Source organism: Colletotrichum aenigma (assembly GCF_013390185.1).
Source record: "Colletotrichum aenigma strain Cg56 chromosome Unknown KSG_Cg56_contig34, whole genome shotgun sequence".
NCBI lineage: Eukaryota > Fungi > Ascomycota > Sordariomycetes > Glomerellales > Glomerellaceae > Colletotrichum > Colletotrichum aenigma.
This window is the reverse complement of record NW_023500940.1, coordinates 1-23,219: the sequence shown is the minus strand read 5'-3', so window position 1 is coordinate 23,219 and position 23,219 is coordinate 1. Positions and strand designations below refer to the sequence as shown.

The following is a 23,219-nucleotide window of genomic DNA, read 5'->3' as shown; positions in this document are numbered from 1 at the left end:
CTGATCTCCCTCTTCCGGCTTTTCGATGCCGAATTCATTACAGCGTGGAACTCTTATACGGAACGTCAGACGGTTAAGCCGGCGAAACCCCCAGATCATGAGCAGCTGTGCCAGCTGCAGGGAGCCCTGTCAAACTGCCTCGCCGATGTGTCCGCCTACCCCGAGTCGCAGCAAGCCGAGCTTTTCGTCACATGCGGGTGGCTTAAGACTGTTGTGTGGCAGCTGTGCTTGTCAGCGACGACGCTGACGAGCACGAATTATTGCGATAGTATGTCGCTAGGCTATCCCTTAAGCATAGCCCGAGACATTGTCCTTGTCCTCCAACTCTCACCCCAGAGGACCTTTGCTACAAACAGGGTTAGCATGTTGGAGGAAGTTGTCCAGGTTGGAAGTTCACTAGCAGATGTGCTTTCATTGAACGCACCTTACTGTTCTCCGGCCATTGACGCTTGATGCTTCTATGGACACTCTGATGGAGATTTTGAAGATCGCGAGCGAGATGCTCCGAGCCAGTTGTGAGTCCCCCACCCCCGAAACAAGCTCAGTTAAAGAGTTATACTAGAGAAGGATAAGTATTAAAAGATGGTTGTCGTCCAGGTTAAGAGGCGTTTCGATAGGGACATCAGAAGTGTTCTTGTAAGGCATGCTTCTGAAATTAGCATCCCTATCTTTACCCTATCTTTAGAACTTCGTGTACCTAGCTTGCTCACCTCTTCCTTCTACTAAGCGCTCGCTGCCCCCTCATTGTCGTTCCATTCCTAGTGGGTGGGTCGTTGAAAGGTTCAGGGCGCACCGCAAACCTAGCTTAGAATGGGGGCGCAACGTGCGGATGGATAGATCCAAGTGTGGAGTAAGGTTTGGGATGCTTGGAGACTAACCGGCGCGGAACTACTTCATGGCAGGCTAGCGACTGTGTCCGTGACTGCCGGCGGCAAGTACTACACATGGGCTACACTTCACTCGCGTTACTTTGCCTTCTAATAGGTGGGCATAATATAATGAGTGGGAGTTACATGCCCGTCTTAATATGTCGCTGGTCACCACTGGGTGGACACTGTTTAGTCTCCTTTTTGCTGTGGGTATCACATAAAGTTAGCTATCATCATGGTGGAGAGTGCAGGGGACGGACGTGCCTGCCTACTAGGGCGCTATGCTGTCCGCTTGCAAGTGCAGATGCCCCTGAGGTGAACTCTAGGTCTAGAGTTCGTCCTAGACTTTAAGACAGGATCCGAACTGGATCGATGTAACTGAGTATTACACTAATAAAGATTGTCCTAAGATGGTCTAAGGGACTAAGGCGGGAAAGGCATACCGACATAGATGTATGTGCTGATTTTTGCTACGGACGCGAGCCTATAGATGATGAACTAATTTAATCGTATGCGGTAGTACGGCATCTCTTTAGATGGCTTGTTTTGTGACTAGCTGTGTGTTGTTTGTCTATGTATACTTAAGTAGGTATGTATGTGAGCTGGAGGGCGGGAAATGCCCGATAACGACCCACGCTTAGCGCTCCATCCTGGGCAGGCTGGGTCAGTTTCCTCACCAAATCAACCTATTACTCTCCTCTGCACAGAAACTCGCCGCTCAACGCATCGAATTCCGCCTAAAGGGCCTTGGGAATGCCGCCCTGGGCGCTATCCTACGTGGCGTTAAAGGCTTGGCGGACCCAGGGCGGTGCGGGAGCATCGACACTGTAGTAGGAGTTGCAGTGTACCTAGGTCGGTGTGAACACAACACCCCTCAAACTAGAGAACTTACAGTAGCAGAAGCCAGATACAGTTGTATGCCTCAGTATGTGACCGTTATGCTAGACTCTAGTAGTAACTCGCCTTACTTTTGTAGTAAAGCCCGTGGGGAGGGAACGGTGTCTACGCCGGATGCTGATACAGAAGGAATGATGGTGATGATAGGTGTGGCGTGTGTTATGGTCCATGGAGGGACGAGATGGTAAAGTGTATAGGAGTTTGTCTTGTCTAGAATGAAGCATAGGTAAGGTGGCTGGAGGTTCTATTTAGGGTTTATCTCAGAGGGTGCAGTTCAGGAGGTAGGTTGATAGCTGCATGTGAGCACCTGTCGCTGAGGAACAGGTTTAACATGGATCGGAATGTTGGATTCGTGTATGTATGACAATGACTGTTCGTATGTACGTCAAGATTGATTGCGACACCATGATATACGCATCTCCCTACTGTATGGTATGATGTTGGCACTGAACCCTCTACCGAGAGGGCTCTGGACCCACAGAATGTTGACTGCTATAGGGCGGCAGACGTGAGACTAGAACGACGAGGATGCGTGGCGTAGCTGTAGATCATAACACGTTGAACAAAGAACGGGTTCACTTATGGAACAATCCGGCGTCTGAGAGGGCCTATCGTCGAGGATGCTCTTCAGCGGATGAGATTGGGCGGGAGGGAGTTCTGTTGATTGTTCGGGGTAGGAGTGGTCACTTTCGTATTTGCAGGCACCACCTCGCAGCTCAAGCAATTTCCAGGAGAGTGGGACGGATGACAGGCGCAGTAGAATGCTGGGAACAGCTGCGCCCCCTACCCTTGTCCTAGGTATCTCAGATTGAGACGGTTGTGTGTGTAAGGGTCTAGGACAAGGTCGGTGCCATTGGTCTAGCCTACTACTACGAGCATTCCAAGCTGGAGGAAAGAAGAACCATTCTGGGAAAGAGTGGTGCCCTTCTCATCTTTAAATACATGTGAGTCTTCTTCCAGAAGCTTCCATTGAGTAAGGGCCGACAAGGTTCTCATAACCTTCCACGATATTCTGTAACCTTCCAAAGTATTCCATAGCTGAGGGTCTAGCCGAAGCTTCATATCGGTCCATAGACCGTGACAGTGTGAAGCCTGTTGTGGAAGGATGGTGGGATCGGCCCGCCCTGCTATGATCTGCACCTTCCTTCCGATGCAAAAGGGTGAATATATAACGCAGTAAGGCCGGGTCTCGTCGTCCCAACGACATTACAAACACTGGAATAGAAAACACGGAGCAGGGCTACCTAAGACCTAAGGCTGTCTTCAGGCCTAGCGATGATTCTTGCCACCTGCCTTGTGCACTGGCTCACTGAGCTAGGCTGCAGGGCTTAGGGCGGTCCAAAATACCGAAACGGATTGAATTTGTGACTAAAGTTTAGAATCATCATATAGGCTCAAGCCAAGGAATAATTCATTCTGTTGTTAGTATGAGTAAGGAATCATCAAAATGTTTCCAACGCTGCTGCTGAGCACTAGCACGACGCGAGAGTACCCACGCTCGACTGAAGAACGCTGTCTGCAGTCGTTACAGTAGATTAAAGCAAACCTGGATAGTATCTGGATCATTTGTCTCAACGAAGCCGACTTTGAAATAGTCAGCGATAACGTGAAGAAGAGCCTCTGTTCTGAAACATGAGTGCTAGTATGCAGCGAGCTCTACCCCATAAACGTTGATGAATGAGTCGGACTGAGGTACTTGATGACAATGAAAACACTAGGGCCGAAACGATGGCGAAGTAACAGTCAGTAAAGTTCACGTCCGCTGGACAGCTGGCCATCTATCCGGCGACAGATGAGCGCATAATAGTTCCCGAATTTATAGCTAAGTGGATGCGGTGGGCTGTACGCCGCTTGCCTCTATGCTGTGCTACCTACTACTTATCCCTGATATCTCTATCGCGCGGCTCGACCTGCCGCCCTTCCTACGTCTAAGAACCTAGCTGGCAAGGATTTCAATCGAAGAGCTTTGAGAAGCTCTGAGTTACAGGGCGTGGATTTCGGCTGCTGATGATATGACCTAGTGCGACCCAGATCGCCGCCAAATCGGTCTTTTTACGACTGGCTTGCTGCTCCGCGCTTCTCCTGACCACTGATGATCGAGAATATGTTGTCTACTGGCTTGGTAGATGTTCTGCGGAGCATCAATGAACCCGTAGGGATACTCGCGTACCTCGGCGCGGACCCTCATTGAGGGTGGGCCGCGAGCGAGCGTGGGGAACGACGCTGATTTGTTTATGCGTGAACGTTGGGAACGGCCGTGGCAATCTTATGTCGACTTTCTTGCCGGGCTTCCGTGGCACAGTGATCCCTTCGTCCGCCATGAACTGCCTGCACCCCCACGTTAGGAAACCCTCCTGGTTGATGACTTCACCGCCACGCAGGGGTTTTGAGCTGTTCAATAAGCCGGTCAGCACGACGTAACCCATGTAACATACACTGGCAGGACAGGCACGAACTCACGGCCTACAACGCCTGTCTGGCCCCCTTTGCCGTAGGCTACAACGCGAATGGAGCGCGGGTGATTGTGGGCTCGTTGGGAGGCATCGCTGTCCAAATGGTACTCGGGAGGCGTTAGACGAAGGCGTCGGTAATTGGCGCCATAATCCAGGGGAAGGACCTGGTAGCAGAAGGAGCAGGACTTACCTGGTGGAGAGCGAAAATCTCCGCACAGCCGGCCTCAGTTCGATGCTTCTTGTTTACTGGGACCTTCTTTTGGCTCTGTAGTCTGGCTTGGCATCGGTCAAGGGCAGCGACGACTCGTGGTTTGGAATGCTGGGGGGCGAGACTGTACAGAGAAGGGCCGCTTCCCTTCAAACTGGACGAGATAAATACGTCCTTCTCGACGGCCATAACGGCCATCATAGCGGGCTGCTCCTGTGGCCTGACGCGATCAGCATCAAACTTGGTCTGCATTTGGATATAAGCCAAGTGAGCAAGCTCATAGAGTTGGTCATCGTTGAAGAGTGTTATAGTGTCTTGGGTGAAGGTGAGCTTAGAGGAGTAAACCATTTGTTGTGCTTTGTCTCGGGCATTTGTGTCAAGGTTCAGGCTGAGATCCTGAGCTACAATACTTCGGAGGAGAGCGAAGAGCACAAGGATGCCGGACAGCCTAACCGCCCAGCCCCGAGATGCAGGAGTCCACATTTCGAAAGACGACTAGTAGTAGACAGCAGTTGAAGAAACCCGCCGTGTAGCTTGCTGGGGAGCGGACGGTTTAGCAATACGTCAGTGGACAGCAGAAGGGAAGCCGTGCGCAATAAGTACCTATGTCCGGTCGAAGAGGCTGGAAACCTCTCGGTAGCTATTCCCGAGACAACGAGAGGATCCCGCGCGGCAGAGCCGAGAGGGCTACCGTAATTACGCGGTAGCATAAAGATGGGTCCCACCCGTCCTCCGGCTCGAGCAGTCACTTGCTCTGTAGGGGTGGATACTAACAGCGATACGGCTTGACGGCCTGGGTGCTCAGGCCGCCTGGAGAATGCTGGTCAAGATCCATGGTCAATGACATGTAGTTAAGTTACTCGTCCACGTTGCCGGCTATGACTTGACGGGCATCGCTGAGGCCGCAGATGATATAGCAGTTAGGCAAAGTTTCAGAAGGTCTCTCAGGATGCGGTCTGGTGGCTTGTAGATCGCTTTCCGCAGGTCAGGAGTGGGCCGAAGGCAGACTACCTTGCTAGGAGAACGACGTTGCTAACGAGATCTCCGTTCATAAACCAGTTCTCTGTATCTGGACATCTAGACAAACGTTTCGTATTACCGTAAAAGTCTGCATCAAAGGTTAGGGTGTGCGCAACCGCTAGGGTTCTCCGTTAAGTGAGGGTGGTGGCAGTTGGTAGCGAATGTTCAGTCTGTGAAGAGCGACGCAATCGGGTGTCGATGCTGCAAAATGGCAGCGAAGCCATAGAAAGTGTAGGGGTGTAACCAACGGCCGGTGGGAGAGAGGATGCGAAAGCAGCTGTTGGGCTCTGCGGTTGAAGGCGATTGGCCTTGTCGGGATGGTCACTGGTCTAGGTTGATGGTTTCTAGGTGCTGGGAGTGCATATAATAGACGCCAGGGCAGACAGACAAAAGTTAGACAGAGCATCTAATGAAGATGCACCTCATCATCTACGTATCCTGTCAACTTCGGTTGGCTTCTTAAACCCTATCCCTTTGTTCCTTGTCCGCAGCACTTAGAGAGGCCTCTATAGGTAGAGCCATTTAGCTATCCGGCATGGCTTGCTGTTGAGCAAACGGTGCAGGTTTTATTGGTCCCGGACACTCGTACTAGCATCTTGCTCCCCTGGCCGTCGAGCCGGTCGGGCCGGCCGAAGCTACTGGGGAGCTACTTCCACTACCGGAGATGCATAGTGCAGAACAGGGGTTAACAGGCCTGAAGGCATCGTCATCAGGGCTTTTTTTCTGTGCTGGAGTTGGGCATAGCAAGGGGGTCCGAAAACTTCGCAAAAACGAGCAGGGTGCGACCCACTAGGCCTGCCGATTACTAAGCTACATTACAGGTAGAAGTTTTTGTTAGATTGGCAGTAGTAAAAGGAATAGTGATGTGTATTCTGGTTTTTTTTTTTTTTTTCTTCCAACTCTTCCATAATAGAAGATCTTCTACTATTTATGTCCAGAGTGAGGGCTTTTTCCTTTATCAATAGAGTTTGGCATAACCATAGAAAACTCTTCTCAACTCCTCTCAAGGTCGCTTAGTGGCGGACACCTTTCATAGCGACTGACACCTCTCAAGGTTATCATGCCCAATTTGACAGTTTTATTGTGGGTGGTTCTTGTAGATTTTACCCTCTAAATACTTATTTTCAACAGACTTAAAACAGTATAGTGGCTTGGATGTTATAGTCGCCACTAAGAAAAACAGTACTATTTATATTTTCTTTCCCTCCTGCTATAATGCACTGCATCTTAGATCTTTAAGAATAAGATGTTTCTAATGGTTTGTTTCTGTGTATATTATTAAGTTAGCAGTGAAATACAATCAGAATACTAGCGGAACCTGTGTTTGATAATACTTAACATACTCCTTTTAGGCTGGTGCATAAGATCATATCGTCCAGTGGAGATCTCAGATTTAGGTGCGCAGGGCAAGATTTGGGGGATGGTTGACGGGCCACTATAGGTAGCCTCAACGACTCGTAAGGAATAATAGCCCGCTCCTTGGGGAGGACAAAGGGCGTAGTGGGGCCTGTAATCAGCGTGCACGTGCGCCGGCGCTCGCTGAAGCCAAGCTCGCGACGCAAATAGCTTTCCCGAAAACAGGGAATGAAAAGATTTGTGGGCCCCGTCGATGCGTGATGAGAGATGTGAGTACGTTGGGCTGAGCCCTGCAAAGGCGGGCGCGTGAATGGGGCCATCTCCGAGAATGAGGATGATGATGATTTCCCCCAAGGTCGATAACCAGTTTCCCAATGCCCAAGGGCTTGGTCTTGCCTTTTTATATAGGCATGTTGCTGTCCGCGCGCCTGGTAAGTAGGGGACCAGAATAACAACTTCGTATATAGCTATATGCGAAGTTGGGTAACTGCTTAGTATTGCCTGCTTGCCCCATTCAGCTGGTGTCTGGTCTTTGAAGATACCGCATAAAGTATGCGCTACTACTCCCTGCTTCTTTGTGGCGGAACCCTTTTAAAAAGATGAATTACCCCCAGCAGACCCGCCTTGAGTTGATTGCGCCTGTTAGGTCATAGGAATGATGTGACTTGCGCGAGTGGGACACATACTGCAGTCTTTCAAGCTAGACCATCACACTAAGCTGAATGTGTTCTTACCTACTATCCACAGGAGTGGAAGCTCCAAAGGCGCGTGGTTGGGGTCACTGATACTAACCCTGTATAACCCAAAGAAGCACATAACGATATGTCGGCTTCACCGCATACAAGCGAGAATCTCTTGCCCACAGCCATTGCTCATCACGCTGAGCAACCTAAATGCAATCTATAAAGCCCACAGTCAGGCATATTCGTTTCCAGGTCAGTAGGACGAACTGTATTGCTTGCTTTATCATTCCTCCACCCGAGTATCAGCGCCCAACACCCACTCACCCAAGCGAGAAGTCCCAGCACTTTCATCTTCAACATGCGGAAAGTCATCTCCATCTTGTTCGTTGCGTTGAACTTCTCCCATGTCTTTGGCGTGTTAACTCCTTCCGAACGCGGCCTTCTCGCCTCTTATGACAAGCGAGCGCTGACGTCCTGGGTCTCTATGACTAAAGGAAGCGACTGGCCATGCTCATCATCGCAACTCAAAGATATTGAGAAGTCAGTTGAGCACGCGAAGATCTTAGCCAACGGAGCCATAGTGGCCTTGGACAATGCTGGGACAACATCGAAGGCCTATACGAGATGGTTTGGCAGTACGTCAACAACTTCATTTCATTATTCACACGTCTTGCTACTGACGGTGAAGTCGGGCTCCTATGCCTCTTGCGTCTGGCGTCTATTTATGGAGTCGAGTGCTGACTGTGATACTGATAGGAACCAATGCTAATAAAGCCCAGCTTTCTACGATCAAGACCAGCCACTTCGGGGCACCAAACAGATTCCTGCAGATGCCGTCAAGCACCGTCAAGTCATACGATGAAGGCGGTCCGAGCCCACAACGACTGGTCTATGCATGCCCCCCTAAGGACTTTCCCTTGTGCAACGGCGGGGTGGCGGCTGCTGCCATCAATGCCGGCGACCAAGTATTCAAAACCAACATCCTCCTCGCCTGCCCTTCCTTTTTCAAGAAAGCCAGCAATTCGCAAATGCTTTCGAACTGGCGGAAGGGAAAATACACGCCATCTTCGGGGATGATATTGCTGCACGAGACGCAGCATCTCGACGCTATTGTCGGCAAGGGCAAGCGCTGTATTGACCTGGCATATCCAGTGGAGGAGTAAGTCTTTCCCTCCTATATCCGATGATACCTGATTCGAAACCACGAGAGATTTGCAAATGCTAAACACGAAACGTCAGCTGCGAGAAGCTTACAGATAAGGACAAGATCAGGAACGCCCAAAACTATGCGTTCTTCGCCCTAGACGTCACGGCGATCCCGCCTAAACGGAAGTAGGGCGGTTCTGATATTGAAACGACCGGCGACAAGGGAGAGAGCATTCGAGATGGGGGTGGCATCGATTATTGAACCCTTCTTGATAATATCTATTCTATATTGCGGGTTGATAACTCGGACTTGACGATGTCTCCACATCCAGAGGCTCCGTGACTTGGAGAGGTGGCGGTAGATAAGGTCATCACTTGCTGTCCGGTAGTCTCAGTAGTGGCAGGCATGGCCGCGGGTGACCATCAGCGCTTCATGGGGTGGGAGGCCATCGGGATGAGGGGGAGGACGTCGCTCGGGTCCCCCAGTGGTATGGACTTCAGCAGCGCGGGACGGCCGACGGCCTTGCGGCTTGGGCATGTGGTGTTTCTCGGCTGGATGCCGGCTTACGCGTTCCACGAACGGCTTTAAGGCGTAGCCGCAAGGCCGGTAGATGAGCACCGGCTCGGCCTAATTTAATTGCAGGTGCAAAGCTCCTAGTTGCTGCCGTTGTTTGTCCATCAAGCGGTGCGGTGTCATGGGCTCGGGCGGCGGCGACAACAGCAAAAGGGGGATTAGGAGAGACGTGTCCGCTACTCTTCAATGTAACCTTTTCTCCTGAATAGAGGTGTAATAGCAAATGGTCTTTTGTCCCTTCTTCTTCTCATACTTCGCTTCCCTAGAAACGGTTTGGTTTTCTCTCACTTTTCGTCCTTGACTTCCCTATCCTTCCTTTTCCTTCTTCTTCTTCCTTTTTGCTTCCCTAAGGTATAGATAGGAGTTCAATTTAGATGTGATGTTAGGTGTCCTTGGGGTAATTGCCCCTGTTGGAATGCTAAGACGACCTGGATATCCATAAGCAAATCAAGCTCGTCGGACTGGACGCATCAGCTATCTAACCAGATAAAAGTGGTCTTGATGGGTCCCTATGTAGTTGCCTCAGTCCGACTGAGCGTTAGTGGTTCTCATACTATCATGACCTCCCCGACTATTGGTTTTCTCTGGGATTGCCTCCGCGTAGGGAGTGCCCCAGAATAGCCTCGGAGACGCCGTTGAGCATGGGTGCAAGGACATCTGGGAGATTGGCCCTTTGACGTGGAATACGACTGAGCGCGTACACCGAACCTGAGCAAAACCCAGTCTCTTTATGTAGAGCACCAGTGTCTTGCGGGCTTACCAACGGTCGGCTTGTTTATTTAAAGCTGAGTTATATCTCGTCTGGTTATGCTACAGTCCAGCCCCAAACTCCAACCGCCAAGCTCTCGTTATGATCGGTCTCCGTCATTATTTCGTACTTGCCATCTCGCTCCTAGGAGTGTTTGCCGGTCTCTGAGAGGATCACGGCTACACTGTCGAGCACACTAATGGCGTATACTACGTCAAATCTAGTCATTATACTAGTGGCAGCTCTCCACTGGATAAGGTCGGCATCAGCACTAATAAGAAGACGATGACCGTCTATCTTGCGTACAATGGATTAGAGAGCAACCATCGGAAGAAGTTGAGACTGTCGCAGGTTCTCGCGGCGCTATGCGAAAAGAAGTCTGTCGATCCGGACGATATAGAGCTAGTGATCATCGATGATGTCGAGAACGCTGAAACAAAAGCGGCCATGAAGAAATACCGCGATAAACACAAACTTTGCTTTAAGGACGAAATCCGGATTACCCCCAACCATCAAACAGATTGGGCTATCTTCAGCGGCACACCCTTTTATAAGGCAGTGGGCCAGATGTTACGGAGTAAAGGTATAACTCAAATCGTCGTCAAGAAGGAAAACGGCAACCAGAACGTATACTTCTCTATTGGGTAGAGGACCAAGGTAAGTAAGACTTCGTTCCAGGAAGCTTCAAGTCTTGCCTCGCCTTAGAATATGAATCTGACCTTTGTAAGTAGCGGAAGACAGCGATTTCAGTGTTTGGGGTTATTTGAGATAAGGCAGGTCCAGGACATTATGTGGAAGTGTATGTAGACAGGCTGTGGGGTGATGTACTTCCATCGTGACTGAGACGATAGAGGAGGAAGATGCGCGACACGTCTGTTGATATCCCGGGCCAAGGGCGGAGACTCGGAGTCAATTGGGCATTCATAGAATAGCTCAAGGGGGTCTGTAGTATAAGAGTAAAGTAGTATATTAACGACCTACCCGGTTGCGCAGTCTCCTGGGGCTTGTAGTTAGTTGTCTGCCTGACAGCAATTGCGGATGCTGTAGTTGGGAGAGTCACATACACGCTTCTAAGGGGCCATCGCAACGTCTGACGCCCACCTCTGGAAACACCCTGTTCTAGTAACCCGACCGTCACGGCCCGCCATCTAAGCGTACATTCCACTAACGGGAGTCCAGAGTCACTGCTGTGGACCAAATATTGTACCATGGTTCTACGTCCCCACTATACTGAGCCTAACAGGTGATGTCTTCTCAAAGGTTGAGTTAATCAGTCTCAGACTCTGTAACCAACGGTGTGCGTGGTGAAGATAAGCTTAAAATGGCCCAAATAACGGTTAGAGAGTGAATGGCCAAAGAGCTACGGGTGTCTGCTTATAAGCCAGGCTTAGGTCATACTATGTCAGTCATGAACAGTCCCTCTGACCAATAATCCTGTTACTAGGTTATCACTTGGGTACAGGAGGCGAGCACTAAGAACCTGCAGCGTCATGGTGGCCTTCAGTGTAGTCCTTCTGTTCTAAGTGAGTGCCTGTTATTCACACCGATCCTAAAAGTTGAGTGACCCGTTATAAGCTGCCCAGCGTCAGCGTGGGGCGGTCGATCGCTATCCTTTGCTGTCCTTGCAGTCAGGTTTAGTACTGGGTCACAAGTGGAATCGTTGGCTACTGGCAAGCCGAATCTCGTTATATGCGCAAAATCTACGCGTGGGGTTGTAGGTTGTCTCGTACTCGAAAGACTGCGAGCTGTATTTGTGCCTGTCTTAGAGACCAATAAGACCGATCTTGATGTTCTTTTTCTTGCAAGACACGGAGTTTCTTGGGAACGACGGCGCTACTCTTAGTAGCGCTACTAGCTCTATATATAGTCAGGTCAATAACTCCAGAAGTCAAGCTCGTCATAAAGTTAAATACAGTATGCGGCGGTATTGCTTGACGGCCTGCGCTTTGCTTGAAATGGGCAGCAACAATCTTCCCTTTAATAGTACCGTGTGGAATTAGCTGACTGTAACACATCGTCGGGACGGCTAGAGATGGATTGAGTCTTCCGGGCACCACTACCGTCACTTTGTCAACTGGGTAGGCGTTTTTTTTTTTTCTTTTTTCTTTCTTTCTTTGTTTTTTTTCCCTCTTTCTTTTCTTCTTTAGTCTCTCCCAGGCCTTACAGGAGGTACCGTTTGCGCTGCAGCCGATTCAAGTCCAACAATGGCTGGAAATATTAGAACTTCGAGGTCGAAGGTACCAAGTGTACACCAGAGAGAGCATCTAACGTCAGAGGACGTGTAGAGAAGGTGAAAGGATATGTGTTGTCGAGGGGAACGGTCTGTGCCAACGTTAGGTGATTGCATGCTAGTCAAGTGGAGAGAATGAGGAAGGGTGGTAGGGGTTGAAGTAGGCGGCACATATTAAAGGGAAGGAATGAGGTGAAGCGGAAAGTTACGCTACGGTCGAGACCGAGTAGGCAGGAACATGTCAAGCCATGTTAGGGTCAATCTATTCTGATGAAATATCCTGTCACAGCTGCCTAATACCTAAGTGGGTCGGCTCACTGTTATCCTTACTGCGTATGTGCGGTCTGTTGGGTTAGCCTCTTCAGTCCTTCCGTAGTCATAGACGCAGTGAAAATGCTGCGGCCTCCAAATTCGGCCCCTTGTCGCTACCAGGCTTCTGCATCGTTAGCCTGTCGCAGTACTGCGCTTATTAGCTCCGTTCGCAGGTTGGGTAACATGGCTATACCAGGAGTCTGCCAGTTCATCGGCGTAGCCGATGAGGGATCCACCTTCGGCTTCTCATGTGTCCGTGGCAGAGTCGCCGACGGCTGAGTACTATCTGAACCAACGATTGCTGCGCACTGAGAGTTCCTCGGATCATTATTATGAATCGATAACTAGGCAAGACAAGCTTATAAAACCCGAGGATTCGCGGCTACCTACACCGTTTCATTCCGCATCTACTTGCTATTGTCTCTCAACTTGCATCCCCTTGAACAGGATGAGGCTTTTGTATTTCCTCTCGTCCTGCATGGCCGAAGCTGGCCTTGCTGTGCCAAACCCCAACAATGCTATAACAGTCCGTTCACCAGGCGATATGGCAACAATAGGCAGCGTTGTCTACGACAAGGACGGAATCCTGTCCCGCGATTCGAGCGCAGCTTGGGCAGCGGCTGAGAGGGTTGTGGGCACTCTCCGCCAGCCACAACACACACTACTACTTCATGTCCTGTAATAAAGCATATCCTGGACAGAAGGGTATGACACCTAGTCAGCAGTATACCATCGATCAGACGGGCTGTCTTCACGTGGGTCTCATCGTTGGCAAGACCGCCTTTCGCCAGAACAAGTTTACAGCAAGCTACTTGCACGTAAGGCGCCTGGCAGATAACCCCAACACCTGGACTCAGACACGCCATGACTGGGATGAAGTCAAGCGTATGCAACGGTACGTCGTCTATTGGCTATGAATCATTAATGCGTGTTGTTGGAAAGGGACTGAACCCATGCTATCCAGTATTGATTATGGAGGTACTACAACCTCTTCTAAAGCCAACATTGATAGAGTCATTAGAAAAGGTATGTTGCCATCTTGCCGTGGATGAGCTATACTGACTGACCACGTCTGTAGGCGAAGAATGGATCACGCTCTCCAAGGGTAAATACGACAAGGAATGGAACTGCCTTGCGTACTACCGTTTCATGGCTTCTAAGCTGTAGAAAGGAATAGGACATGGCCCACGATCGCAATAGCACCTATTATCCTTTCAACCTAGCAATTTCCAAGGCTAGCCACATATTCAAGAGGACCAACGTGAGTGCGATAGAAAAAGTTAAGATCATGTTAGGTTTCAACGCCATAATGACCGGACCTGTTTCAGCGGTCTAGACCAGTTTCCCCTAGGGCATTAGGCAAACCGAACGCGTTGTGGATCTCCTTTGCTCCAAAACTCTGATCAAATACCATCTCTGCCCTTGAACATTCAAGACTCAAATGACTAGAGGTCTGTTGACACCGTCATGTCTTCTGGCCATTGTTCCCTTTTCACTAGGCTCTGTTAAAAAGTTCCAATGCCCCAGCTGTTTCTTTTCAGGTCGCCTAACTACTAGGTGTCTGAGCGTTTAACACAGGTTTCTAAAACGTCGTAGCATGTTTAGGTGTTATTTGTTCTGCTTTGTGAAAGGGCTGATAGAGGACTGTAGTGCCAGTAGTCTGTGATGTTTAGGGGCGGTCAATTGCAGTATATCTGTCGAGCGAGCAATTGCTTCTAGAATGTGGATTCGGTCCCATCTAGCCTGGTGTCCACCTCTTCCTGCTCATCTTCATATGATGTCAAGAGCTTTGCTAGGGGTAAATGGGCAACGCAACCCTGGACTAATCAGTAGCCTTATAGTGATCATATGCAAATTCAGGGATGCTTCAGTCTGATGAATGTCATTTTCGATTGGATGGTCTCGTTCTCGCTATCCTGTCCGGACGCGCGGTAGCTGTCGGCCGAGCCTGCTATCCGGGCCCAGGAGCTGACCGGAATATAATTTGGGACGGGGTAGAACATATCGGTCAAAAAATGAACTACGAACTCCAAGCACTCTAATTACCCCTTGACAGGGGTAGAGCTAACGCTGCCTCAAACGTGCGCTCCTTTCATGGCCACCATTGCCGAAGGGTACTTAACTGGGGCCACGGGCAGCTTCGGCAGCCCCGGGCACCAGTAGGAAGGGCCCCGTTAAGTGTTTAGCGAAGGCAGCACCTAGTGGGATCGCGGTATCCGTAGGGTTATACGATGGGCACCGGAGTGGGGGTGAAAGGAAGGGGGGGAGAAAACGATTCAAAAGAAAAAAAAGAAAAAAGAGGAAACATACGCAAACACACACACTCAGTCTGCAGTTCGTACACTGCCGTCGGGTAGTATCTATCAGATTCGGCGAAACCGGCTCTAGCCTTCTCCTTTGACCCACGGCCATGCGCAGGGGCCCAGGGCGGATAATCTGGTTGATGTTCGCGACACCTAAATAGAGAAGGGATGAATAATCGGGTGCGATGCCCTGCAAAGAAGCGTGCTTACGTTAAGCATACGACGTCCTGCCCCAAATTCATAAAGCCAATCCTTCCTGCGCTTGGCACTATTGTTTATGAACTACATAGCTTCGCTGGCTGTTTCGTGATCTTCAAGGTCGAGGACTTTCCAGCTTCGCAACATTTATCTTGTAACAGATTTGGTCGGGTTTACCAATGGCACCGCCTCTACAGCTCTCTTGCACCATCTACTGGTCCCTAATAACCTTGTTCTGGCTCCTAGCTGTCTCATTAGAGGCTGCGCCGCTCGCGACATATCATGGCCGGGGCTTCGGCTCCTCTGTGTCGACAAAGGGAAGCATCACCGACTTCACCCTCTGTGAGGTAGAAGCCCTCACTAGGAAGAGTAGGGGTGGAGCATGCACCCAATTCCCGAGGGGCATTACTGTTGTCGGCCGCGATATCACCAAAGGCTGGTTTGATCGACAGGAGGCAGCAACACTTCAGAAGGAGTCTGAGGTTGACGTTAGCTTTTTTAGTCTTCTAGACACCCTTGACCCGCTCGGCAAGCTCCTTGACCGGAATAAGATTCCCTGGGCTGTTGCTGGTGGTCTCGCTCTGAAAATCCACGGACAATCAGATCGACACACTACCGACATCGACATGGTTGTACAGACCACTATGCCTAAGCTACGGGCTGCACTAAGCAAAGACAAAAAGTACATAGTTCCTGGGCCTGGATGGCCGAGCGAGTCTCACCTGCGGGTTTATCGCGACCGAGGAAGTGCAGGGAAGCCCAGATACATCGAGATTGATTTAGTGATCGCCGGTGAGTAAAGCCCCTCACTCCGGAGCCTCCGGCTGGTCTGCGGACACTAACGGCCGGCCTAGGCACCTTGACGACACCCCAAAGCTTGCAGGTCAATCGAAGGACTTCAAAGTGGAAAACGAGAGAAAGAGGCCGATCAACGTTCACGTCATGCGGCTCGGCAAGATCTTCATGTCGAAGGTCAATGCCTTAGCAGCGGAACATCGAAAGAAGGACGATAAGGACATGAAAGACATCAGCTGGATCATCGACAAGACCCCGAGGGCCCTGCTCAACGTTCAAACAGACCTGTCGTACGCTCTGCGGCAGCTGGTGATTAAGCATCTCGTTCGCTTAAAGTCGCCCCTGGTTAAAAAGGCTAGGCAGCTTCTCGGCGTCAACAGCCCTGCGAAGCTCTAGAGAGCGTCACCCGCCCCCCTAACCTGACCAGCTACTCCTATGTATTAAGCATGTCTGTCTGGGTAGATTCTAGGTATGATGGCTATAGAGACGCGAGTATCGGGAGGCAGGAAGGGCTCGAGAGGTGGTTGCCTCCATGGTGAGCTAGTAGTCTATCTGCTGCTCACTTGGAGTCTCGCCTGGTGATGGCTGTGATGGCTGTGATGGTTGTGGGTTAATCAGGTCACGAATAAGGGCGCGGGGACGGCGGGAATAGCCTCAACTCCCTTCAATACCGGCCGAGGCCCGCGATGGTATTGATGCACTTGCTGTATGTACCCCGGAAGGCGACCTGGGAGGATTGTCTTCGGTAAATCTGAAACCACTTATAGAGTTCGCCCAAATGTTACGCACACACGGGTGTTGAATACGCACACGACAGGTGTAGAAATATATCCCATCGATATATCAGCCTAACTAAGGGCCGTTAAGCTGTACTATCTTTCTTTACACGCTCAGCGTACGCACACTTATGCTTATCGTCGTAATTAAACCCTCTCACTGATTGGGTCGTTTACCACTTAGACACACCAATTCGCACCCTCATCGAGGGTGAAATTGAGGGCGAAATCGATGGACGGGCACTTTTCGCAGCCATCATCACCGGGGACACTACACTTCTCGAACTCGCAGTGGATTATACTAAGAGGAACCACCCCGATAAGTTAGATGTCACCTTGCCACCTTACTGGGGTCAACTCCGGGAAGAGGGTGACCCGCCCCCGCCCGTGATGCTTGCGGGATTGCAGGATATCATACCCTGGATTGATGACTACACTGCCCTTCAAGTAGCAATCGTTGTTGGGAACAAGCGGTTCGTCAAGAGACTGCTGGAAGAGGGCGCGGACGTAGCCCTCAGGAGCCCCGGGCCATGCTGGTCTTGCGATGACCTGGACGACCCTGGCCACCCACCCCACTTCAATCCCGACTTTGACGCCCCGAACGCAGCCAAGACACCAATTCATACTGCCATCTATTATGGACAGTCCAAGATTGCCGAAAGACTCATCAAAGCCGGAGCTTCAGGCATTGTTTCCGATGGCGACTCACCTCAGCCCCGATGAGTAAGACTTGTATCATTGGTGCTTGGTGCTTGGAGAGCCTCACATCCTGGAAACGAGCGTTCAGTCTCACTGCTTCACGATCTCTGCTGTGTTTACATACCCAGGTCCAGGACCATCAAAATCGCTAAACGCATCCTTCAGCAGAGAATTACATCCATCACGGACCAAACGTCGTGGGGGCAGCAGACTCTACCCAGGGCTTGTCGTACCAAGCGGTTTCGATACGCGAACTGGCTCGCGCAGCAACTCGGTGTCAACGTCCAAGCCCCTGTGCCCTGACGCCCAACTGAAACATTCCTTCTCGTGGCACTGGGGGCCGCCGTGGACCTCTAGTCAGGTCGCACAACCACACAGGCTTGATACGACGCCCTCTAGGACGACTTCGATGCATTACCCCAGCTCATGAAAGCCCTCATCAAATCGGATGACATCGATGTGACTGCCAAGTGACCAGACGGGTCAACAACCGCCCATCTTTGCGCCCGATTGGGTGGCGATGGCACCCTGTTTGGACGTGGGGACAAGAGCATCATCCAACAGCTTCTTGACGCGGACGCTGACGTCTCCGTCAAGGATGACGATCAGTTGGCCGCCCTCGATGTCGCGAAGCGTTTGCACAGCCCTCTCCCCTCGGCCGCGGTCGCTTCAATACCCTGGCCCCACCAGCCGAGCAGGTCCAGCGGGGCGAAGGGCATGTCTCGGCGTACTTCATTCCTCTACTCGGAAAAAGCCTAGGACAACTTGGGTCAAGCCGACTTGCGCGGCAGGTTCAACGTTGACGTGGGATGGAATAGGAACCTGAGGTTCTTCGTCCGAGGCCTCCATTCGACCGTATCGCCAGAGCCCGTGAGGAATCTGTGGTGGGTACACGACCCTAACGGGCCTAAGGGGCATATGCTGCGGTCACGGTCCTCGGGAGGGGCAGGACATCGAAGTATAGACCGTCGTACTGAGTTCCCTATCCAAACCATACAGCAGATGTACTGGAGTGCGTGCTCAGGGCCCGCCTCAAACCGCCCTCTCGTCAACTAACGTAGTTGGGGTACCAGGGCGGAGCGGCAGGATTGAGCACGACAAATACTGTATCAAATTCGGAGATGGAGGAGGTGATAATGCGGCACATCATCTGCGCTTGTTCTTGCTGTGGTCGAAGGCTTACGTCCTGAACAAAACGGAGGTATCAGCAGCCGTGCTCCTTAGGTGGAAACTGACGCCTGGGTGCTGGGGAGACGGTAGGCAGTGTTTTGGAGTAGGGTTCCCTCTAAGCGGTAGTTTTGAATATTAGACAAAATATCATGGAATGGAATGGACGTACGCATAGAGATGTGATGATGAGTAAGGACGTTCGGGGAAGATGCTGACGTGGGTATGTATGCTTGCCTAGGTACCTTACCTGCTGAGAGAGGAGCAAAACCAGTGTGGTTTGCCTTTGGATGGAAGGTCTTGGTCATGTGTACTGATGGCATGCGAACCCCCACTAACACACTTTTCCAACCACACTAGCCTTCAAGCTGCTTATCCCTTTCATTGTCATTGGTAAGGTACAATCGTAGGAATTAAAAGGGAACAGATAGCAGCGGCGGAAGCAGTGTTTGTGGTGTGATGGGCATGATATGATAGGTGGGGTCACCAGGTGCGGTCTCTGGCCGTTCTATAAGTCCTCTAATAAGCCACCGTGCAGATCAGACTGGCGCGTACAATTAAGCGCGGTCTCCGATTGACCGGCGGGAGAAGGGGAAGTGGATATCATGGGTTGGCTGGGGTTGAACATTGCCCCGAGACCAAAGCCGTCATCACCTAGCGGAAGCGGTGGAAAGGCGACCAAGTACTAACCGACTGTGTTCTTCTAGAAATGGAGACCTGCTTACTGGCCCTCCATGTTCATCAATAGGTAGGCTGGCTAGGTAGGTACCTTGGGTTCCATGCCTACGGCTCCTCCACCTCCATCCACCCCCCCTTACGACACGTAATACCTAAGTAGGTTACCAACTCAACTCCCTCACTCTGCCAGAAGCGGGCAGCCTGATGATTTTTGATCCTCATGCGTCGCAAAGCCACCCGACACGTCCCTGCTCATCCTCGCAGCTAGACTCCCTGGCGTCAATCCCGACTATCCCTTGATCTTGGCCTCCAGCTCCGTAGGGTGGGTGATGGCCCAGAACAGCAGTCCCATCGAGAAGAACGTGGACTTCTGGTCGCTTTTGTCCTCAGCCCTGCACTCCGCAATCCAGTAGCGCGCCACGATCTCGTCCTGCAGCATCTTCCGGAGGCTGGTTCTCTCGTCGTCGGAAGGGTTGACCCTGGCAATGCGGACGGCCAGGACGTGCATCATTGCCATGGCGAAGCTGCTGACGTGGTTGCCAGTGGTGTCCCAGACGGTTAGCTCGTTGGTGGACGGGGTGCGTTCGAAGTACTTGGCCGAGGTCTTGCCAGGCACCTTGTTCGCGACGCTCAGGTACTCCTGGAACAACGCGGCATAGAAGTCGCCCAGGTGAGACCCCTCCTCGCCAGCGCCAGGCTTAAAGGGGACCCAGACGTGGGTGGTGTCGTGCTTCAGCTCCTTGCGGCAGCCGCCGGAGCCGTCGGGGACAGAGATGACCTCAACCTCCCAGAGAAGCGTTCCGGGGACCTCCTCATGTATGATATCCTTGAAGAATCTCATCCGACCATTCTCCTGGAATGCGTCCTCATCCCACTCCCGACCGATCTTGATACCCCCATTCATGATAACCGAAAGCCTGCTCGTGTCTGCTTGCTGAAGCTTGTCGAAGGCCAATGCTAGAGCCCGAACAGCCCCTGGCACGGCGCAGGAGACAACTTGGTGGCCCGATGTGAACTCCTTCATCGTGAGGATGGTGTCCTGGCATAGGCGGCGGAGTTCGGCGTCCGTCGGCCTGCTCTCGAGGGTGTCCTTGGTCATCGACTCGACAGCATGGCGGGAGACGAGGTTCCTGGAGATGAAAGCCAAGGTATCATTGACCGTGCGCTGCGGGGAAGTCATCATTGCGGTGTTTTTTTTTTTTTTCTTTTTTCCTTTCCTTTTTTCCCTTTCCCTTCCGTTTCTCTTTTTCTTCTCTGCGGGTTCCCCTGAGCACCTGTTAGCATTGTGTAGGTAAGGTTGGTCGGAAGGAGCGATGGGTATTCATGGGGTAGCGTGCTCCCTACCTTAGGGAGGATTGATGTGAAGTGCGGCTAGCTGAGGCTTCGGTGTTGATAGGTGATGTGTGAGAAGAAGCTTAAGGTTGTTGCTAGTGGTGGTCTAGGAAGGAAACCTGAGCTTGTGGGATAGGACCGAGGGTGGAGGAGATATTCGTCTCTTGTACTGCACCCCTGGCCTGGTGTCTTGAGCGTGAGGGAAGGAAGGTAAGGCGGAAGCTGTTGGCCAAGGCCTGCTGTGGCGGTGGCGGCGGCTTCTGGTCGTGATTGTGGATGTGATTGATTGTGGATGGGGTTGTTGTTTGTAGTAGTAAGGTACCTGGTGGTGGTGTTTGGGGGAACCCAACTCTCTGGCCCGAGTCTGGTTAGGAGTGAGGCCTTCACCTAATGACACAGCTGAGAGGTCTCGACAGAGGCTAGCCCGCGTGCGGAAGGTACCTTACGTACCAGGAGGCAGGAACAACCCATGGGCTGGGGTGAGTATAGCAGTAGTAGATAGCTTGTGACAATGCCGTATCTAGCATGGGGGGGCTTGTGGTGGCAGGAGCGGTGTGGTGATTGGGGCAAGTCCTCGGCTAAGCCCTCGTTTGAATGTGAGTAAGGCATTTAACAGCAGTGGAGTCAACGCAGAAGCTGCGCGCCAGCGCAGGCAAGAGACAAACAGGCCAGGCATGAATATGATGGTGGTGTTCGTGAGTCGCCTGTGACGATGACGTCTCGCACAACAAAAGGCAGTTAGTAGCTGGAGACGAACCTAAATTGGAACCCGGATCAACGACGACAAGAATTTCAAGTACACGATAGTTATCATGTGGTTTAGCCACCACCTAGGTGATGAAGAAAGAAGCAACTCTCTGTGCTAGGATGAGAGACGCTCGTAATCGTCCGAGCCCTCATAGAGGTCTAATAGCTAACCGACGTCCGCATACACCCATGGAATACTTGTCTACACATATCACACAAGTGCTGGGCGGTCTTGACGGAATCACAGAGAGGTTTTATGGGAAACTCGCACGGTGGATCGGGGTGATAATGGAACATAATATCAGTCGGCGCGGATGAAGAGTTGGAGCGCTGGCGAGACGCCTTTTTGCTTAAAGTCCCGGATTTAATACAGGCGGTAAACCTCAGAAGCCAGAGGTCCGATCTTGAACTTGCTCAAGCTCCTTGGATTTAAGGTGGTCGGTAAGCCTCGCGACATTAAGTGTTCCTCCTCGTTGTGCTCACCTCAGCCTTCTTCTTCCTCTTCTTCCTCTTCTTCCTCTTCTTCCTCTTCTTCCTCTTCTTCCTCTTCTTCCTCTTCTTCCTCTTCTTCCTCTTCTTCCTCTTCTTCCTCTTCTTCCTCTTCTTCCTCTTCTTCCTCTTCTTCCTCTTCTTCCTCTTCTTCCTCTTCTTCCTCTTCTTCCTCTTCTTCCTCTTCTTCCTCTTCTTCCTCTTCTTCCTCTTCTTCCTCTTCTTCCTCTTCTTCCTCTTCTTCCTCTTCTTCCTCTTCTTCCTCTTCTTCCTCTTCTTCCTCTTCTTCCTCTTCTTCCTCTTCTTCCTCTTCTTCCTCTTCTTCCTCTTCTTCCTCTTCTTCCTCTTCTTCCTCTTCTTCCTCTTCTTCCTCTTCTTCCTCTTCTTCCTCTTCTTCCTCTTCTTCCTCTTCTTCCTCTTCTTCCTCTTCTTCCTCTTCTTCCTCTTCTTCCTCTTCTTCCTCTTCTTCCTCTTCTTCCTCTTCTTCCTCTTCTTCCTCTTCTTCCTGTCGACTTACATCATCCCGTAGCTTCTATTGTTAACTTCGTGATGGGTTGACCAGATCCTAGACATCGCTGGTGTTGCTTTTCCTCTTCTTTGCCCGTTGTGTATTCATTGGGGGTGGGAAATGCGGCGAGATCCTGTCGTAGATGATGATGGTAGAAAAGGGCCTACGAGGTTATATATAGGTTGTAGGTTACACGGATCTTGGGAGGAGTTAGGGGGTGGCGCAGATTCCGGTAATCCGTTCTCTTGACCCTTACTGCAGCCCGCCTCTGAAGAGCCTTCAACCTGTGTCACGCACCTATTGACATGATAATGGTGGAGGAAGGGGCGGGATGCACCGCACCTGTCGTAGAAATCAAGGTAGGAGAGATACCTCTTGGGAGGGGAGGAAAAGAAAAGAGAAGTTCATCACTTTCTCAGGTTTAGAAGCTACGTCCTTGACGGCTTGGTAACTGCCGCTTTTGTCAGCACGATCATTTGAGGAATGGGTTAATCCCTTCTTTCCTCCTGAGGTCGCTACGCCCAGTAGCATGCACCTGCCGCTGCGCCTCGTCCCGGATCTGGAAACTGTTTGCCTTCTCCCTTTTTGATTAGGTGTTACCTGTCTTTGTACCGGTAGCTGCTTGCCTTCTCTCGCCATCTCTTGTTGTTGCCGCTGGCTTCAGGCATCTACTCCAGAGCCCGTCCCTCCTTCTTTGGAACCGATGAGTGGACCCTCCACCCACATCAACCGGTGCAGCCTGCCTGCACTCAACGCTGCAATCGCAACTTCTCTTTGACAACTCACCACCCGCCTCGCTAGGTGGTTTTTAAGGTCGCCGAGTGCTCCTCTGCTAACCCTTTTCAAACCTCTTCTGGACATCAACAGCATCACATCACATCACAAACCTGCAGCCTATCAAGCCAACCATCCAGTCAACTCCCGGAAAGATGTCTCTACCAAGGCACAATACCCGCAACAGTGCAGTTACTACCTTTTCGGCTCCTGCCTTTGGGCCTCTTCCGAGATTTCAACCTTCTCCTCCGAGATCC

The 23,219-nt window shown here is 51.2% G+C and overlaps 7 protein-coding genes across 7 annotated transcripts; 4 read left to right on the top strand and 3 right to left on the bottom strand.

Moving 5' to 3' along the window:
- Nucleotides 1-25: 25 nt before the first annotated feature.
- On the top strand, nt 26-247 carry CGCA056_v015119 (uncharacterized protein; the record flags this gene model as incomplete). Its single annotated transcript, XM_037330360.1, has 1 exon — nt 26-247. One exon carries the CDS (start codon nt 26-28, stop codon nt 245-247), a length of 222 nt encoding a protein of 73 aa, XP_037171251.1.
- A 2,377-nt stretch (nt 248-2,624) lies between these two features.
- CGCA056_v015118 (uncharacterized protein) lies at nt 2,625-2,828 on the bottom strand (the record flags this gene model as incomplete). Its single annotated transcript, XM_037330359.1, has 1 exon — nt 2,625-2,828. One exon carries the CDS (start codon nt 2,826-2,828, stop codon nt 2,625-2,627), a length of 204 nt encoding a protein of 67 aa, XP_037171250.1.
- Nucleotides 2,829-3,818: 990 nt separating this feature from the next.
- CGCA056_v015117 (uncharacterized protein) lies at nt 3,819-4,910 on the bottom strand (the record flags this gene model as incomplete). The annotated part of the gene is made up of 4 exons (XM_037330358.1): nt 3,819-3,877; nt 3,937-4,157; nt 4,223-4,326; nt 4,410-4,910. The coding sequence occupies 4 exons, from the start codon at nt 4,908-4,910 to the stop codon at nt 3,819-3,821; spliced, it is 885 nt and encodes a 294-aa protein (XP_037171254.1).
- Nucleotides 4,911-7,844: 2,934 nt separating this feature from the next.
- On the top strand, nt 7,845-8,822 carry CGCA056_v015116 (Neutral protease 2-like protein MEP5; the record flags this gene model as incomplete). Its single annotated transcript, XM_037330357.1, has 3 exons — nt 7,845-8,121; nt 8,243-8,645; nt 8,726-8,822. The coding sequence occupies 3 exons, from the start codon at nt 7,845-7,847 to the stop codon at nt 8,820-8,822; spliced, it is 777 nt and encodes a 258-aa protein (XP_037171255.1).
- A 3,705-nt stretch (nt 8,823-12,527) lies between these two features.
- On the bottom strand, nt 12,528-22,495 carry CGCA056_v015113 (uncharacterized protein; the record flags this gene model as incomplete). Its single annotated transcript, XM_037330354.1, has 4 exons — nt 12,528; nt 19,403-20,277; nt 21,675-22,192; nt 22,486-22,495. Coding segments are annotated over 4 exons (1,404 nt in total).
- On the top strand, nt 13,168-13,663 carry CGCA056_v015115 (uncharacterized protein; the record flags this gene model as incomplete). Its single annotated transcript, XM_037330356.1, has 3 exons — nt 13,168-13,391; nt 13,461-13,522; nt 13,575-13,663. 3 exons carry the CDS (start codon nt 13,168-13,170, stop codon nt 13,661-13,663), a joined length of 375 nt encoding a protein of 124 aa, XP_037171253.1.
- Nucleotides 15,177-16,188, top strand: CGCA056_v015114 (uncharacterized protein; the record flags this gene model as incomplete). The annotated part of the gene is made up of 2 exons (XM_037330355.1): nt 15,177-15,793; nt 15,852-16,188. The coding sequence occupies 2 exons, from the start codon at nt 15,177-15,179 to the stop codon at nt 16,186-16,188; spliced, it is 954 nt and encodes a 317-aa protein (XP_037171256.1).
- Nucleotides 22,496-23,219: the final 724 nt, after the last annotated feature.